The sequence below is a fragment of the Cheilinus undulatus genome, linkage group 3 (assembly GCF_018320785.1).
Source record: "Cheilinus undulatus linkage group 3, ASM1832078v1, whole genome shotgun sequence".
Taxonomy (NCBI): domain Eukaryota; kingdom Metazoa; phylum Chordata; class Actinopteri; order Labriformes; family Labridae; genus Cheilinus; species Cheilinus undulatus.
Genome location: NC_054867.1, coordinates 27,297,584 through 27,316,626, shown reverse-complemented (window position 1 = coordinate 27,316,626; position 19,043 = coordinate 27,297,584). Strand labels below are relative to the sequence as shown.

The 19,043-nt window shown below is 40.9% G+C and overlaps 1 protein-coding gene across 2 annotated transcripts; it reads right to left on the bottom strand.

Annotated features, from left to right (window-relative positions):
* Positions 1-1,271: 1,271 nt before the first annotated feature.
* Positions 1,272-17,384, bottom strand: LOC121504195 (leucine-rich repeat neuronal protein 1-like). Of its 2 annotated transcripts, none has more exons than XM_041778870.1 (2): positions 17,059-17,384; positions 1,272-4,297 (listed from the first exon to the last, which is right to left on the bottom strand). In XM_041778870.1, exon 2 carries the CDS (start codon positions 4,063-4,065, stop codon positions 1,918-1,920), a length of 2,148 nt encoding a protein of 715 aa, XP_041634804.1. In that variant the 5' UTR covers positions 4,066-4,297; positions 17,059-17,384; the 3' UTR covers positions 1,272-1,917. The 2 variants fall into 2 exon arrangements, with proteins under 2 accessions (XP_041634804.1, XP_041634812.1); XM_041778878.1 differs by lacking the exon at positions 17,059-17,384 and adding an exon at positions 9,361-9,423.
* Positions 17,385-19,043: the final 1,659 nt, after the last annotated feature.

Sequence of the window (19,043 nt, the reverse complement as noted above, 5' to 3'; positions counted from 1 at the left end):
GACTGAATCCTCCAGGATTTTCCTGCATTTTGCCTCAACGGTACTCTCTACCTTTACAAGCTCTCTGGGGCAAGCTGCCAAGAAGCATCCCCAAAGCATGATGCTGCCGCCACCATGCTTCACAGTAAAGATGGTGTGTTTGTAGTGATGTGCAGTGTTTGAGGTCTGCCAAACACAGTATCTTGTCTGATGGCCAAAAAGCATAAAATTAGGTCCCAACAGACCAAAGAGCTTTCTTCTTGATGGTGGAGTCCCCACATGCCTTTTGGTGAATTCTAGTAGAGATTTAATGAGTTTTCTTCAGCAGTTGTTTTTTTGCCACTCTCCCATAAAGCTTTGACTGGTGAAGAACATCTTTAATGTAGTCATAGGTATCTTTTTGGCCTCCCTCACTAGTCTCCTTCTTGCACAGTTATTAAATATGAGAGGATGGCCTGATCTAGGCAGCTCTACATGTGCCATATTCCCTCAGTTTCTTGATGGGGGATTTAACTGAACTCAGTGGGATGTTCAGTGCCATGGATTTTTTTTGTATCCATCCCCTGACTCTTACTTTTCATTAAACTTTGCTCTTTTGTCTTCATAGTGTAATGGTGGCCAGGAATACTGACTAGCCTTTCAGACACAGGTGACCACAGGGTGACTATTTATGCAGTCACTAATTTCATATTACATATTTTTATTTGATTGGCACTCCTTTATAGAAATTGGTTTTCACTCTGACATTAAGAGTTATTTTTTTTAAATAACCTTTTGTTCAAAAAGCCAACTTATAAGGACCATAAGTGATTTATTTAAATCAATAAAGGGTAAAACATTCAGGGGGGTGAAAACATTTTATAGGCACTGTATCTATCTGTTTTTCAGTCTACCAATCTGTCTGTCTTTTCATCTGTGTCGTTAGTCAAAAACATGAACATATTTGAGAAGTTAAGCTGACACAGTGTAAGCTCTGTCAGTGACGATGGTTGAGGGCAGTCTGTGCTGTGACAGTGAAAAGCTGATTCAGGCAGTTTTGGACTGAACGCGGCTTAACTTCTCCTAAGAAATGAGATTAAGAATCCAAATGAAACCATGTGTATGTATCCCCGGGGAGTGAGTGTGCCTGTCAAAACCGAGAGGATATAAGACCTCTGAGACTAGAACAGGATTAAAACACGACTACACTTCTGAAAAAAGGACAAAAAATTATTTATTTGTAACTTCTTCTGTAGGCTATACATATTGCATGAGAAAATATTTAACTAAGCAATCAGCAAATAAAGTCTAAGAAAATAAGAGAGTAAACAGGAAGAGGAATGAAAATATTCTAGTGCACCATAGTAAAAAACTCAATCATTTGTATGTCTAGCATTAAAATCACAATATAAGCAAACTAAACATCTATTCTCTTGTAATTCAAATCAAATTTCAAAGGTATAGTTGATACAACATTACTGCACAGTTGCTAACATTCAGTTGACAGTTTAACAAGTCTAAACCCTGCTGTCAGCATTTAACTGAAGTTCAGACAAACTTCATTACCCATCAGTGTACAACAGATTTCCTGTTTTACAACGAAACACTGATTTCCACTAATGCTGCACAAGGACCATCGGCCCCCACTGCTGTATAGTTAACTCAGAAGAAAGTGAGTCAAAAATGCACCACATAAACAAAAAGCTTAGCAACTAAGACAACCTGCAGGCTAAATACAGCTGCCAACTCGGAGAGTTCAAAACCATTTAAGAGATAGAAAGAATCGAACGAAGGCGATACGCTATACTAATAAAAATCATGTCCTTGATCACTCTGCCTCATATAAGCAAAGCTGAGAATACAAAAAACTTTGCAACTTTACTCGACTTTTGCACCAAAATGGCAAAAGTGTGTCTTTTTGTGCTGCTGAAGAGGCAGCAAGGCCTCCTTACTAAATCCTCACCACATGTAATAACTACGTGTGGTGTCAACAGGAGAGGGTTTCCCCTCTGTGCCGCCATCTTTGTCCTTCTCGCCCTCAGCCTCCCACAGGTTGATGAGCGGAGGATAGAGCTCATTCAGAGGGATGGAGGATGTCTTCAGCATGTATTTCTTCAGAGAGTGGTGGTAGTTTTTTCTCTTCCATCTGCGGGCCATGTAGACACCCACAGTGCCCAGACTGATGAAAGCTAGCATAGTTGCCATGACAGCCAGCACAGCCGCGCTAGGATGCTGATCTGAGAGGTCCAAGGCAAAGGTAGTGCTACGTGTTGTGACATTAACACACGACTTGTGTGTCTGCAGGTGGACGTTGGAGACAGTGAGGCACACCTCGTACTCCGTTGCAGGTTGGAGATGTGTCAGGTTGTATTCGTGAACATCCACAGGGACGCGAGCTGTGTAGGTAATGTGTGGGTTGTCGATCTTCATGGTGGCTGAGGCCCACTTTAAGTCCGAGGACAGGACATTAGAATTGACTTTCCAGGAGACAAGGATTGAGTGTGACTCAGTCTGCTTGACGTAGATCTTCATCACTTGGGCGCTGTCCAGAAGGGTTCCATTCACGCGGACCGTGGCCACTCTTGTGTCAGCTCCTTCTGCGTTCTGTGCCACACATGTGTAACGACCAGAATCCTCCACCTGAACATGCGACAGCCGAAGCGTTCCCTCACTGCTCAAGTGGTGCCTCTCTGACACGGTGTCAACCGTGATTTTGGACCCAAGAGGAGTCACCCAGTAGATCTCAGGCTCTGGCTCAGACATTGCCCTGCAGTCGAGACTGACACTCATACCAAGCTCAAGGTTTAAGTGGCTCGGGAATGTGTTGTGGGATATGAGGGGGAGACACTGCTCAGGAGCATCCAGTAGCTTCAGCTCTCGAACCCGCTGGCCTCTGAGCTCTGGTGGGGAGCTGCACAACATGGCTACAGGCTCCATGAAGCGCACTGTGGTTCTGTTGGAACTCATCCACTGAATGACACAGTCACAGCGAAGTGGATTGCTGTGTACACTGATCTCTCGAAGATTAGGCAGTACCTCCACTGTGTGCTGGTAGAGGGCAGTGAGGGCATTATTGTTGAGCATCAAGCTCTCCAAGGAGGGCATGTCCCTGAAGGCCAACCTGTGAACGTAAGACAGCTTAGGGTTGTTGGTGGCCTCCAGTTTCGTCAGTTCTGGTAGGTTGTCCATGGCGTATCGGTCGATGGACACTAACTCCATCATATTATTGATTCCCAGCTCCTTCAGTCGTAGCATGTTCCTGAAATCTCCTTCCTGAATTTTGTGAACAGGGTTTTTGTTTAAATCTAAGAATTTTAGATTGGGAACTTTCTGAAGGGCCAGTTGAGGGATTCGGACCAGTTTGTTGTCATAGAAAGAAATGCTTTCGAGGGTATCCAAACCAACGAATGCATCTGCTGGAACATCAGTGAGATCCATGCCAGCCAGAACAAGACTCCTCAGGCTTTTCAGAGGCTTAAAGTTCATGTCCAGAAGGCCGATAACTGGGTTCTCCCCAATCATCAGGATCTCCAGGTTGGGTGTTTCTTCAAACCAGCGACTGTCTATGACATGAAGCTTGTTGGAATTAAGATGAAGGCGCAGCAGGCTGTGCAAACCCGCAAAGGCCCGAGCAGAGATGGAACTAATCTGGTTGTGGTTGATGTAGAGCTCCTGGAGGTTGGAGAGATTTCCCAGGCAGTGGTCGGGCAGCTGGCTGATCTGATTCTCTTCCAGATGCAGGGTGGTCAGGTGCTTCATACCTGTGAGACCCACTGCTTCCACTGTACTGAAGTTATTCTGGGATAGATCCAGCTCTGTCAGGTTCAACAGTGCCTCCAGTTCTCCACTTGTATGAGAGATGGCATTACTCTGGAGCAGTAACACCTGCGTATCAATTGACAGGTTGGTCGGGATGTGCGTTAGCCTCAGGTCGTTGCAGTCCACTGTGGTTGCTTCCTTGTAGGTCGACTGGGGGGTGAACCAAGGACGGATCTCGCAAACGCACAAATGGGGGCATTCTTTGCAAAGAATTGGTGACAAAGAGGAAAGAAATAATCCCATGCACAGCCAGAGTAGAGGAGGCCAGGGTTGTGAACTGAACGCCATGTTGTACGCGCAAACAAAGCCTAGACGAGAGGCAGGGTTCTGGGGAAAGCCTTGCAGGGAAGGTTCATGAGCATTAGTCTTCTTAACTGCTCGCTGGATGCTGTAGGTGCTCTGCAGACTGGTAATTTCTGATCCAGGAGGAAGCTATTTGATGCTTCCAGGGCAGAAGATCATCTGGTCCAGACTTTATCTGTGGAGAGTTTTCACTCTTTTCCTCTCTGGGGTTTTAAGCCTAAGAAGACAGAGAAAGGACATTTTTGATCAATGGTACACTCAAAGGTATAATATTTAACATTTTAAACATCATTATAGGATTTCAGGTATCTCAACTGAATGTATTGTTAGGTGATAATTTTCAAGGAAGATAGTAATGTCTGACTTCCTCTGGGTTTGTTGTTCTCAGCTCTGTGTTTACATTGACAGGATGTTGTTAATATTTCACTCTAAGCTCAAATGTGTGTCATACATTTTAATTTTTCATGTGGGGGGGTTGAGTGGGGGGCAAAATAGTGCAATTTCTTCACAAGGAGAACCAATGGATTTCCCAAAACTAAAGACAAGATTTTGTTGGTCTGAAATACTTCTAAAGGCCTATTCGCACAGGATTAGTTTTACCTAGGGACCTCCGGTTATTTGTAATAACCGCACAGGATGTCTGTGTTTTTAATCCTGTACGAACCGTGTCTGTGATCTGTAGAGTAAACGTTCCACGGCAAATTACCTGCCATATTTCAGCACACAGGTGCACAGGTAATACTAATTGCATGCAAATCAGCATATCCATAATTCGGGGTGGTAATTATTTGTTTTTTACAGACTGTGCAGATTTTCGTATGCCTTTTTCCAATCAACAAAAATAAAAGAGGCTGTTAAAGTTTTGACAGAGGTTATGAATAGTGCCTCTCTTTCAGTTAGTTGAAAAATTACTTTATTTTACTTAACCATTCAAACTCTACTTTCCAAATGTGCGCACCGTTGCTCTCTTAATACTCACAGCACTTCTGTTCTGCCTCCTACAGCTTCTCTTTGCCAATGCTTGATCATTTATCTGTGTTATTTAGCCGTACATTTCATGCGTAACATAATTTACATTTTAAAATGGGTTGCTAAACATTCAGGGATTAAGCTACAATAGCTGATTTGCTAGGCGGGTTGTTGTGTATGTGTAACCATCACAAATTAATAAAATGCAGACTAATATCCACAGCACCAATAAAAGTGACAGGAGAGGCTCATATTCAACATGAAACATCACGCTCTTGTGACTAAAAGGGATGCTCAACTTTCTTCCTCTTCCTTTTCTTCCCTAGTCAGCTGCAGATAGACACAGGTGACTTATGCGAAGTTGATGCGTAATGAAAGTAAGGAGAGGTGTTGTCTATTGGAAACTCAGTTTATCAGTATGTATAAGACACTAAAGGGAACGTCACCTGCAGAACTTATGTGCACATTTAATTTTCTGTGTAATGTAAAATTGGAGCGCATTACAGACTTTGCTTATCCTGTGCGAAGGCACCGCACCAAACACTGATGTCAGGGGGTAATTTAAAAATTATCAGAGGTCCAAAGGTAATATAATCCCATGTGAATAGTACTAAAGATACAAGGACTGAGTCAGCATTGGGCTGCATATCCGAACGGATATCAGTTAAAAGACTGAGGGAGATTTGGGGGACGATGGGAAGCTGTGTGCTGAGGGACAGTGAAATAATAATAAAACAATGAAGTTTTTTTGGTCTGAAAGACCAGACATTAAGCTCAACATACACTGGACATTAAGCTGAAAAATGCAGATCATACCCAAAACTGTTCAAGCAAATAGCACAGTAGGAGAGTGAAGCTGAAAAAAAGAGTGTGAGACAATGACAGAGTCGAATTTGGTTTCCTTGTAGGGGGTGACAAATGAGGCAAGTGGCAGTTTGCCACACTGCCACCCTGCAGATATTCAAGGGACTAAGTTGATGTGTTTAACGGGGCAGAATGAATCTTTCAAATTTGTCTTTTCGGCCCTGCCATCATGCTAACATTCATCCTAACTTTTTAATGAGCTCTTTCACAGCCAAGAACAACTTGAAAATCAAAAAATAGGTACAGCAAAAGCCTCTCCTGGATCTTGAAATTAGATTTAGGGAAACCATAAAAGCTGCTCAAACTTCAAAATCTGCATGACAATATCTCTTTCTTAGCTACTCCACATGTGAGAGATTCAGTTTCTTAGTGTGAAATATAAAAATCTTCCAGTAGCAGAGACACGAGAGAGCTATTAACTTTTACATCAGGTATTTTTTTGTATCTGTCAGCATACCCAGCATGAAAAGGTTGATATAAACTCTGCCTCCCTCATCTAGAGATTACAGGCATGTTTTTCTCTCTGTGCCGCATAGATTATCTGCATACCAGCTCGGTATCAGTGATCCTCTTGAGCGAGTGTGGGGTGGGCACAGCTGGCAGCTCTGGCTGCGAGCCCATTACACAACAGGCTTAATAAACAGGGAGTATGTGCTCTTCACTGTTAATCACTCAGTACTTATGATACAGACCCATGAGAGGCAGTTTTACTTTTTTAAGAGCAAGTGCTGAGGCTGTGAGAAATCCATGACTGAACTGACACAAGCAGAACTGACTGTGTTTTGTCCAGAACTGCCATGGTATTGACTTCATGGTTTGGTGCATGCATGCAAAGAAAAATGACAGTTACTCACGGCAGCATCTACACCCCATAGACCATTTGTTATCAATTGTAAATGTGACAGCAACATAATGAGCAATCAGGTTGAAAAACAGTGGTCAGTTGCCTTAAAAATTCTCTAAGCCCCTTTACAGTCAACTAAACTTGTTCTATCTGTTCAGTCACTATAATTTGTAAGCATTATCATCAGCCTTTGTTTGCGTTTATAAGTGACTATTTGTATGAGATGAGGGCTTTGGCAAAAGTGGCAATCATTGAGCGCCCCAACAAAATAACTAGCTTTGTTAATAGTTTGAATCATCAAGAGGGACAGAAAAAGACACACTTGGCTTTCTCTCACTCGATAAAACCAAGCACTGCAGTGTCAGCTTGTAGAGTGACTCACAGCCATCGAAATTCACATTTATCCTCATAAACAAACACAAGCAGAGTATTCAAAGAGTGTGTGATGGATTATTCTATTTTACATCAAAACATGACAAGTTTCTTCAATATTAGTAAAATGAGAGATCCAGATTGTTTTCCCTCTTTTTTTGTGTGTTGTCAGTTCATGCCCTGCAATGTGATGACAAATCACACCAAACAAGCTATAAATAGCTCTCCTGACAATACAAAGAACACAATGCTATGCAGAAAAACAAGATCATAAGATTTATCCAAAAACACAAGAGGTGTGCCTTTGCATGGTTAAAGCTGCGTTTGTCAATTTCACTGCAAGAGCACATTAGATGCATGGTAGCAGGTCGATGACCCGGTCAAACTCGGACTGATCTAACTAGTGTGACCATAACACGCCAATAGAAACAGTGCTCCTTTGAATCTCCTGTTTTTAAATTCCTTTAAAAACTATCTTTTAAGTTAGCATACTCTTGTTTTGGATATGCGGACATATCTGTCTCTGTCTTTCTCTATGCTCAGGTATCAAATTGAACAGGCAGGCAGAGTAATCGCTGATTTCATGCTGAGGCCATAAAACTCAGACACCTGGCACCAGGTTTCTGGCAGACTGGCAGCACTGTGGGGATCTTCATCCGTTCCCACCTAACTCTCACTGTGCGTACGTGTTGACCTTATTGACCCGAGGAGGCTCTGCTGTGCACATATGCTTGTTTTCATCAACGACTTGCTTCATAATCACTTCAGAACAATAATCCATACATGCAGGCATGAGCACACCCACAGGTAGCCATTGCTGGCCACAGACCAGCTAATAAAAGATGAGCATTGTGCCTTAAAGTCCATGATCCCTATCATTACATCTCAAAGCTAACATGGCTCCTAATCATTCAGTTTTATGTTGCACAGCAAAACCCATTTCATGTGATGGTTTACCACAAATCAACCTTTAGAGCTGTACCACCATAAACACATTTTCCACAAAACCTTGATTGTCTGAATCATCACATTTAAACGATGCTTCACAGTTTATTTATAGTTCTACATAACTTCACAACTCATCATCTCTGGTACAGCACTCCTGACTTCTAAACTGTAATGCACGCAGGTAGAAATAATCTCGTTTCATAAAACGTGCTTTATAGCTGCATGTGGCAATAGCTGAAAGGACCCTCTTATTTTTTTTTTAAATTAACAAAAAGCTTTCTGTCATTGTAAGAGCAACTATTCAGAATTGCTATAATTTAAACTATAGCCCTTATGGGAATAAACAACATTCTTAAACCTCTGAGTCCTAAGCTATTTTTAATCATTTTGTCTCCCCTGCACTTACTGTCTTAAAAAACTTCTAAACCAGAGGTGTCAAACTCAGATTGGGTCCAAGGCCAGATTTGCTCTAATGAGACGGTGATTTGGTCCAGAGGTGTCAAACTTAGCAGGGACTGGATACTGAATTTAGCTCTGACCTGAGAGCCTATCAGGGTCAACATTTAACTGTTAAACTGTCAACCTCATTTTTTACCAGCAATAAAATATGAAAAAAATATAACAACAATTTAACACTGATGATAAATCATTTTAAGCTTAAAAAAGTCAAAATGATAAGTTTAAAGGCTCAAAATCTAAGAAAAAAGTCAAACTTATTAGTTCAACAGGGCAAAAAATGAATTTTTTTAGGCAAAATCACTTTTAAAAGGCAAATATATGCCAAAATTATGAATTTAAAGGTCAAAATATGGGATTAGAAAGTCAAATCATGAGTTTGAAGGTCAAAATATGACTTAGAATTTTAAATTGTGAATCCAAAAGGCCAAATTATGATATAAAAGTAAAAAATTAGAGTTTAAAATGTCCAAATATTAAATAAAAAGCAAAAACACAAATTAGAGAAAATAATTGGAAGATTTCTTTTTTTTTTTAACACATGACTTTTTCTGAAGTATGTTGTATCCATTGTATATTTGTTGTAATTTGTTTTTGTGTGTACTTTCTCTTTGGACACTGAACTTTGTTTGAGCTTCGTGAAAAAAAATGAAATAAAAAAAAAAACACAGGTTAATATCTTTTCCCACCTTCCTGACTTTTAATCTAATAACTTTACTCTTTACTTTTCAATTTTTTATGATTTACCAAGGATATTTTAAATCATCAAAAAGTGACCAAAAAGTGAAAAATAATCATTTTGTGACAAAAGTCTTCAAAATACTAACATGATTACAAAAGAGTCTTTGCACTTCTTTGTATTAGCTTTATTGTGCCATTATTCAAAGCAGTTCCTGTCTGCAGTGACACACAGCTATTATGGGCTATTGAGGCCATCTCTATCAGGATCAGGATCTTAGAGCTGCGTGGTTTGACAAAGGATGACACAATGACGGAACAGCCCACAATATGGCAGCTGGCATCAGCTGCTAGCAGCAGAATCCACTGAAAAACAGATAGAAAGTGGATGAAAACACTTTTAATTTCAGATTTACTGGTGTGGATTTAATCTTTAAATACCTTGGAAAGTCACCCAAGTTCAGGGCAAGAAAAGCTTATGAAAGGGATTTGAAGGCATAGATAGCATCACTTACCAGCACAATAACCAACCATCAAAGAGAATAAGGAGGAGGCAATGATGTATGGTTCAAAAAGTTAAAGGGGACATATTTTGCCCTTTTAAGACAAGTTTATAACATTCTCAGAGAATGGTAGCACTATTGATCTTGTGAAATAAACTCCTTTAAACTTATTGTCAGTGCGTGCTCTGCTCCTGGGTCCTCATCATTTGTTGTAGTTTCTTCAATATTAAAACACTATATCTAATATAGTCTACATTGTTCTTCTTTCCTTTCATGGGGAAAAGCATCAGAAAGAGAATTATCTATTTAGAGTAAAATATAGTGTTAATATAGGATCATGCAGTTAACCATTTCTATCTAGAGATAAAATTGTTCCATAATGAGAAGGAAACACTTCCATATTGAATGATTAAAAGCTCTGTTATTTCTCTGAAAGGATTAAATACAACACTTTATTGAATAAAAACAGCTCTGTAAGTAAACTTTGCTCTCTATTACTGTATTGAGTTGATTTTAATTTGTTCATCATGGAGTACATAATCATTCTGAGTTAAATAAAAACACTTTTTAGAGTAAAAATAACTGCAAGTGGAATACATTTTACTCATAATAGATGGGGACCAAATGTTTTCAGGGTACAATTTTATTCAAATTGGGTGAAATTTACTCTATCACACATGTTGCTTACTGCATCCTGTGTTGCACAGATTTCTGCCAATGCACTGAACTAGTGCAGAGGATCTGTGGCAGCCATCATGTGTCTGCAGAGGTAACAGCGAGTACTGTATACCTCTGGCCATATAGGCAGCCTATCAACAGAGGACTGGGCTGGCTTATCTCATATTATGTAGGTTGGTGGATATACCAGGCTCTCAAATATATGTGCAAAAGTACAAAAAAATAATTTTTCACGTGTCCCTTCTAACAACTCAAAACCTGCTGCTACATAAACAAAATTTTTGAGCAGAATGAGATATAGATATATGAGAAAAAGTCATCTTTTTCCTTTTTCAAAGCAGTAGCTATGCCTCTTCAGTTGGTACATGACGGGAACTACACCAGAGAAGAAATGTAATCCCATGGGGTCATATTGTAGAGGGGCCGAGGCCATGCTGTACCGAGTCACTTTGTGGGAATTACACTTTTGTTCTCTAGGATGTGACACAGATTCAGATTAATCATCTCACTGCTACAGCAGGGCTCGACTTGTTGTGCTGCAGCACCTAGATCCTGAAACTCTGCTTCTTATCTCTTAGCTGAATCTGCGGAGAGCAATTACACAGCAGGGATCCTAATTAAAAATGCATGCGTATACACATGTAGCTGCACTGCATCCATCTGCAGAGTGCCATAAAACACACACAGTCTGCTTTTTCACTCATTTTTGACATGCACATAGCACTGGAAGGAAACAGAAAAATCCCTCAACAGCTTGGCATTATCCAGCTGACTGTCTGAGCTGACGCCTCCAGCAGGAGGGATTTACTGTCTTTGCTCACCCAATCCTTATGAGGTTTTAATCTAAGCACACATTGCATATGAAAAACACCCAGATACGCACACATCCATACATCTACAGTAGCTGCTATTTTAACTAAGTTTGCATATATCCTCAGAGCATCACAGGCCCGGAGGATCAAAGCGAGACAGCGAGATGTAATTGTGGGACATAATGAGCTCTGCCTGCTTCATGCTGAGGCCTCATAATGCATTTATGAGACAGGATCTCTGGACAACACAGGGAGAAATGAAGATAATCAGAGAAAACACAGACCGGCGGACAAAGGGAGCAGTTCTTGTTAAATCTTTGAGCTGTTGGTCTGCATGCGGCAGTGTTAACTATCAGCCAAGGAAACAAAAAAAGGCTCCTTATTTTGTAGGGGCTGTTTGCAAGATTTTGAGAAATTTACTTTACTAGCTTTTAGACTTTCTTTGAGTTCAGATGTGATGCCTCTAATAAACACCTCAGCATGTGCCACCGGTGCAGCCAGGAGGAGCCTCACTTGAGAGCACACTGCATCATTTTTCATAGGACTCTGTGATTTGCCCCCCCTTTTAGTCCTCAGGCCCTTTTCACAGGGTGCAAAATGTAAGCAGTGTTTCTGAATCAGCAGCGCACAACAGGCTCACGGACATGCCATCACCATGGCAACGCCTATGCCACTGGCATGCCTGTTTCATAACCAAATGAGAAGACAGCTATTAGTGGCATCCGAAGGCTAAAGATAGTGCTACTTGAACAAAAAAAGTGATGACAGCACACATTAAGTTTCTAACAATATTCTGACAAGTTTTTCATCAAACTTTTTTAAGCCCTTGACTTTTTAATTCAGGGATATGATGCAGCATTGCTGAGTACTCCTGCCTGATGTTTTTTCTCCATCTTCACTGCGCTGGCCTGCCTGAGAGATTTCCTGTTCCTGCTCCATTAGTATGCAAGCGTCTCCCTCCACATCACACAGAGCTTTGGTGCAGCTGCTGATGGCAGAGGTGTGGAGCTGAGGAGGAGGAGGAGGAGGAGGAGGAGGAGGAGAAGGATGGGTGTCCAATCAGTCAGAGAGAAGGGAGAGAGAGTAAAGATGGAGAGGATGTGGAGCTTTGCTTCAATTAGAAAGCCACAGGAGGAAACTGCTGAGCTGAAAACACAACAGAGCTGAAGGCACAATGAGTAAATCAGAAACCACATATGGATTTAAAGGCTGCCACATTGTGTCTTTGGACTACATGAAAGCTCCTGTGAGAACTTTCAGCTGGTTATGACACAGACTCAAATTAATACTAGTGTCTCTCTAGAAGCTAGTGAGACTATCAGCTTAGGATTCAGTGTTTTTGTACTTATTGTTTATGTTTTAAAAAAGTGCCATGGGGTCAGTGTTGAAGAAAGTCAATGACTGCACACTACAAAAAAACTGCCTTTTTCTTACATCTATAATGAAAAAACATTCTTAGTAAATGGTAGGTTTGTCTTTTAAAAGAGCAGGATGGGATTTCTAAAAAACAATAATCAAACAGGTACGTTTAAGTCCAGAGGTGTCAATACAAAAATTCCCAGCAGAAGCTTTACACCTTGTTTCCTTTCACATATGTGACTTGTATCTAAATATGCACATATGGGCTATGCTACCCAATGTCAGTCCCAATGAAGCACATTTATCTACAGATGGAAAAAGCTGATAGACACAACTTGTAGCACTAGATAAATCTTATAGAGAGGATGACTGTATTTCATATGAATGTGACGAAGACAGTCTATCTCCCCAAGATACTTCTTCCTGTAATTTTACAGAATTTTAACAATATTATAAGCTTTTATCAGGCTTAGGCTTTGAGTCAGGCTTTAATCATTGTGATAACTGGGAACTCTTTTTTACCACAGACAGCTGCTTGTCAACTGAAATTGACAGATTTAGAAAAATTAATTATTTTTTCTTCTTTAAAAGCTTTCTGTCTAGTTTTTGGAGTTTAAACACATCAAACAAGGTGATTGTTGGCATAATGAACAGTTTTCTATAATTGCTGTTTGAGCCTCCCTTCAATCCACTATCCTGATGTTAGCTAGCATTAGCGCTTTGCTAGCCAAACAATGAGGCTGCAACGGCTTTGTAAGTAAACAAAAGCAAGGCAAGCTACAGGTGAGTACCTATGTTTAGATAAATGTCAGATGTATAGTGATGGTGTTCTGATTTTTACTGCTGCTTTGTGGAAAATTGTTACCACAGCACAAAACAATAGTAGAGTCTATCCCTAACACTCATTCTTACCCTTATCATTTACCCAATACACACAAAGGCAAGGTAGAACGTCTCAATAGCTAGCACAAATGGAAAAACACCAGTATCGAGTCTGTACTTTACACAGGCTACAGCTTGCAATGAAAACAGGACATGGAGTTTCTCTGAAGCAGACGTTCATTCAGTGAAAAGGGAGAATGAATTACAGGGTAGCAGTAAAACCATGGTTATGAGAATACGCAGGGTGGAAAGACAGGACCAGGTTGTGACCCTAAGTGAGGGGTACAAATGAGTGAATTTAAAAAGGTTGTATCCAAATACAATGGATTTGACACCCATGTTTTAACATACAGTACTTGAGGCAAATTCTGGATCAAATTATTATGGTGAGGGTCAAGTTTCACAGGTGTGTATGATATGAGAGGGTGTTCTTATAGCCTTAGAGAAAATTATATGAAATCTTTTCTTACATTGATTTGTTTTTTATAGATGATCAGGATACTTTTAGGTTGTTCTGCTACTGCAAAACGTTCCTTCTTCTGTGAAGTGCAGCTATGTGTAGTAATGGTAGAAACTGGGATACATCGATGGATTGGTTCTTTGGCACTTGTTTTTTGTCATTTTGATTTGATTTAATCTTTGTTTGACTTTCAAATGCAGTTGTCAGAGAACTTCAAGTCTTACTGGAAGTGGCAAAGGAGATTATTATTTTTGTTGCCTTCTCTATCAGGATGAGGATGATGGAGGAGAAGAAGGCAGGGACAGAGAGCAAGATGAGGATGATGGAGGAGAAGAAGGCAGGGAGAGAGAGAGAAAGATGAGGATGATGGAGGAGAAGAAGGCAGGGACAGAGAGCAAGATGAGGATGATGGAGGAGAAGAAGGCAGGGAGAGAGAGAGCACGATGAGGATGATGGAGGAGAAAAAAGTAGGGATAGAGAGCAAGATGAGGACAATGGATGAGAAGAAAGCAGGGACAGAGAGCACGATGAGGATGATGGAGGAGTAGAAAGCAGAGACAGAGAGGAAGATGAAGATGATGGAGGAAAAGAAACCAGGGACAGAGAGCAATAAAATGAAGAATGTGGAAGAGAGGAAAACAGGGAAAATTGATGTTTATCTTAAGGTTGTGTATAAGAGGAGCGGCCAGAAGATTACGCTGAAAAAGGTGAGGGTAATGCAAATACATTTTTGTCAGTTAACCAAGGATCTCGGCCATAGAAGCCCACTGATAAAAAGAGTTCGACACTTGTGTGCAGACTGGCTTATAAAGATGCAGACGCATCAAAAATAGGTACACAATGATCAGGAAAGCAAGCCATTTCCAAAACACCTTCAATATTTAAAGTCAACCAATGGGATAACATGAGAAAAGCAATCCCCAGAAGGAGTGTGATTTAAAATGGAAGTGTCTAATAATGCAAGTAAATTTAATCCAACCAAAGTAAAAAATACTGCTCATTAATATGTGAAAATTATATTTAAAACATATGTTCAAATGCATAGATATACAGTAAACAATGCAACATTTTTGCTACACCCCTGGTTGGGTTACCAAGCATATCTGACCCCAAAGAGAGGGACTACAGACTCACTATGGTTGGCAGTGAAAACACAATCAAGATCAGGTTTTTCCATACTCAACTGTACAGAACAGCTCTGTGGAAATGCACTAAATTTGTCGTCTCTGATACGATTTTCCCTCCTCCTTTTTTGCCTGTGTCCTCCACCCCCTCTTGCTAAACCTCCACTTCATCCACCACCATCACATCAGGTTACCTGCGCAAGTTTTTGTGTAGGCTTAGGGTGATGCTTTAGTGTATGCTACGGTGATTTGACTCAGAGGTATAAATCAGGTTTTACAGTTGCATTGCAGGCGAAAAACCAATTTGTCGTCACTGGAGAATCAATCAATCACCCTGACAGAGCCAAGGCCTCTGATCTCAGGGGAATCCCTTTTTCAAAAACAATGCAGAGGTCAAGAGAAGGAACTAACACAGTGAAAATTGACCTCTAAACTGAAGCACTTCATACTGGCATCATAAGTGTTCCTCTGCTTGATGATACTTACAGATTCTTATCATTCACTCAGCTTTAAAGTTAAAAGAAATCAGTGGGATTTTATTGTCTTTAAGTATTGACTTTAGATGTAAAAATGTGTCATGAAGAATTTAAATCCTTTGAATCCTGTATGTCTAGAATACATTTTAATTTCCCCACTGAAAATAAACAAAGGATGAAAAAAAACAGCTGACTCAGTTATCTTGGAAACACCTTTCAGTGGCCCCCTTGTGTTTCTGTGTTCCCCTTCAGATCATGCACACAAAAGGCTGAAGGTCAAGCTGTTGCACCCTCGTCTCCGCTGCAGTGGGAACCTCAGCACCAGCACATGCTCAAAAGTTAGGCCTTGTGAGACACAATAGCTCCCACCCAAATACACACGAATACCCACAGAGACGTGTCTTTGTTTGTGGAAGTTCTCACACTCGTCACAACCAGCTGAGGAGATACGTCACTGTGCATTGTTAAGATTCAAGACAAGGAGCCCTGGCCCTTTAAACTCTCCCATCATTGGGTGACATATCTATCAAGTGTCTGCTTTTAATCCAAAGACAAAGAAAATTGTAAGCAAGGAATTCATATGATGCACCATGTTTCTTCCTTCTTAATTTAACATGTGATCAAACTTCCTAATAGTGAGTTATTTGTGATGGTATGATCTTAGTAACAGGCACAGCAGCTGAAACAACAGACCCCACTTGACAAAGGTGACCCCAACAATACCACCACACTCCCCCCCTGCCTCTCACACTCCTTTAGCAGACACATTGGATTGTCTTTTTCTCTTCTACCACAGACATCTGAGCCTCTGCAGACACCTGCCAATTTCCTGATCCTTATAGGCATGCAAAGAGGCTGGATGGACTTCTGTTTCAGCTGCTGTCTGCACTGTGTGAGTGATGCTGCAGTTTGAGTAAATGTTACAGTGTAAGCTGAACCCTGTGTCACAGTGCAGGGAAATGTCAGAGCTGCAGGTTTAACAATGAGCCCCTTAGAGAGAAACAAATCACACTCATGTTTGGATTTTTATGTGAAAAATGTAGGAGCACAAAATCGCTACTTAATCACATTTGTGGTGCAAAGATTTATTTGGTTTGTCTGTCTTTGTTTCCTCAGAATCAAATCATGTTCTGCACTGGTCTAGAGCTGATAAATGTTCACAACTCTTACATAGCCTACTGTTTAAATGCAGAGTGCTTGAAAATCAACATAACATTGATTTTATCAATTAGACTGAGATAAATGGCGATGAAGAGAAACAACTTTGATGATCTATAAAAACCATATTGGTTTATGCTTTAAAGAACACTATAAGCCTACTCTGCGATATGAACAAGAGCTGCAAGAGGACCCACGCAAGGAGAGAGGTCGCGTTATTGTTTCATTTTTGTTGATCAGTATATTTCCATAAAAGAAAAAAAATTTAAAGAACCATAGGAAGGTGTGAACGAGTTTATCTGTCAAGAGATGATTGGAAAAAATCACTTTCACAAACACATACATGTAACAAATAAAACTAAACAGATTTTTAGACCAAGCATGAAATAACTCACCTTTAAATCGCTGTATCCTCCGTGCGCGAGGCTGCTGCAGGCTACTGACCCATGCGGTATCCGCATCTCCAGGATGATGCGCGAGACGGGCAGAGTAGGCTATATTTCCGAAGAAGAATGATCAGCCCTGAGGACGAGATAGGAGGGGAGGAAAAAACCCTCGCTGTGATCCCCGGTGCTGCTGGAGACACGCTGAGACTTCAGCTGCAGCGGCGCACAGTGACGAGCAGCTGCCTGGCGCAGGTCAGCTGGACTCAAACAACTCTGACTCCGACAAAAAACAGGCAACCCTCACCATCTGTTCTGTCATCAACATGCACCATGGGAACCAGAGTCCCACCCAGTCAGCTACGAGCGAAGTGCCAATATTATGGTGTGTTGACGGAGGAGGCGATGACATCAGCTTGAGCAGTGAAGATCAGTGTTGGATTTTTTTTTTTTTTTTTCTGTGTTGTTGCTGAATCTAGAGAGGACTCTCAGGCTGATTTAAGAGAAGGTTTTTCCTGTTTGCTTTGTAAAAAGCTTATTTGAGAAGAAGGTCCCCAAAGACTCCAAAGTTGATTTGCATTTAATGACTTCTTATTAATAATTCACACTAATTGTGAAATTTAATGGACTTGAAAGTGGGTCTTATAAACCCCCCTCTCCTCTCTCACACACAAACACACACACACAGGAGTGTTGAAAGAGATAAATCATTCCTCTCAGACCTGTCACTTGTTTGGAGTCTTCCTCCTCCTCCTCCCCTGCTCTCTGTAGGGAGCAGTGAAAATGACAACGTTTCATCACTTGCTGTTTGAGGAGATGCTTTTGGGGCTGTCTGACTGCTTCTTCATCCCTACTTTAGGCTAAAGCTACAGAGAAGGAGTGTGATCATCTCTGTCTGTGTCAGAACAACAAAGTGTGCCAGGCAGATGTCACCTGCAGGTTAGATTGGAATTAAGTACGATGTATTTATATTCTCGACAGGAATTTCATTTCAGTTTTTACATGCAGTAGCCTATATGAAGGCCCAGGCAGCTTCAGCTCCCTCCATCTCTGTTAGGAAATCTCTGATCAGAACATTAGGCTTGTACTAGATGAACTAAGAATTCAGTTCTCGTGTGTTTTTAGGGCAGAAAAGAATCCAGAGAAGCATGTTTGACACATCTATGCCTTATTAATGGAATGCATGAATATTAGATGTAGTTTGATGCATTTAGCCTAAAGCTAAGCCCAGAACACAATCAGGTTCAACAAAAATGGCATCATTTTGGACATGTTGGGTCATAAAACAGGGTGTTTAACCTGTTTCGGCTCTGATCAGCTGTTTCACTTCAAGCCTCACTTTATATGACAACACTTTCAAATTATGATTGTTTTCTTAGAGGGCTAGTAACAATTTCAGCTGACATAAAAGTAATCCAGGTTTAAAATCTTTCTCAACAAAGGTTTAATGTGGCTTGAGAAAGAGCTGTATTTATTAAGAGCTTGGACTTTACATTTTAACTAGGGCTGCTAGCGGGGCTGAAGGGCCCATGCACCCAGGTGCATGTAGGCGTGTGTTGCAATCACGAGTATGTGGCAATAGCTGGCTGCAGCACACCCATGCAGTGTGCTGCAGCAAAGCAGAGAGACCCTGTAGATCCTTTCAGGAGCATCATTAAGTTAAAAAAGATGAGTGCAGTGCACTTTGTGTATGAGGTAGTACTGCCCTTCAACAGTAGGTGGCAGTATGAAAAGGGAAGATGCTGATATGTAGAAATGATCGGGGCAGTAGTATTTATCATCAGTCAAAGAAGATAGGGAACATTATGTAACAGGTGCTACTGGGGTCTTACAGTAGGTGGTGAAATTTGAAGCAATTCAGATGTGTCGCGTAAGCATTAGACCAACTTCCTGTTCCACATGGCAGGATATTGAAATGGTCACCACTGGCAGTAAGGCGTCCTTCAGTAAGAATGGTCAGAGTGGTAGACAACTGTTGAGGCTTTTTTATCAAAATC

Bases quoted from the DNA above. Each gene is read 5' to 3' on its own strand.
- LOC121504195 (XM_041778870.1), bottom strand. From the start codon at position 4,065: ATGGCGTTCAGTTCACAACCCTGGCCTCCTCTACTCTGGCTGTGCATG.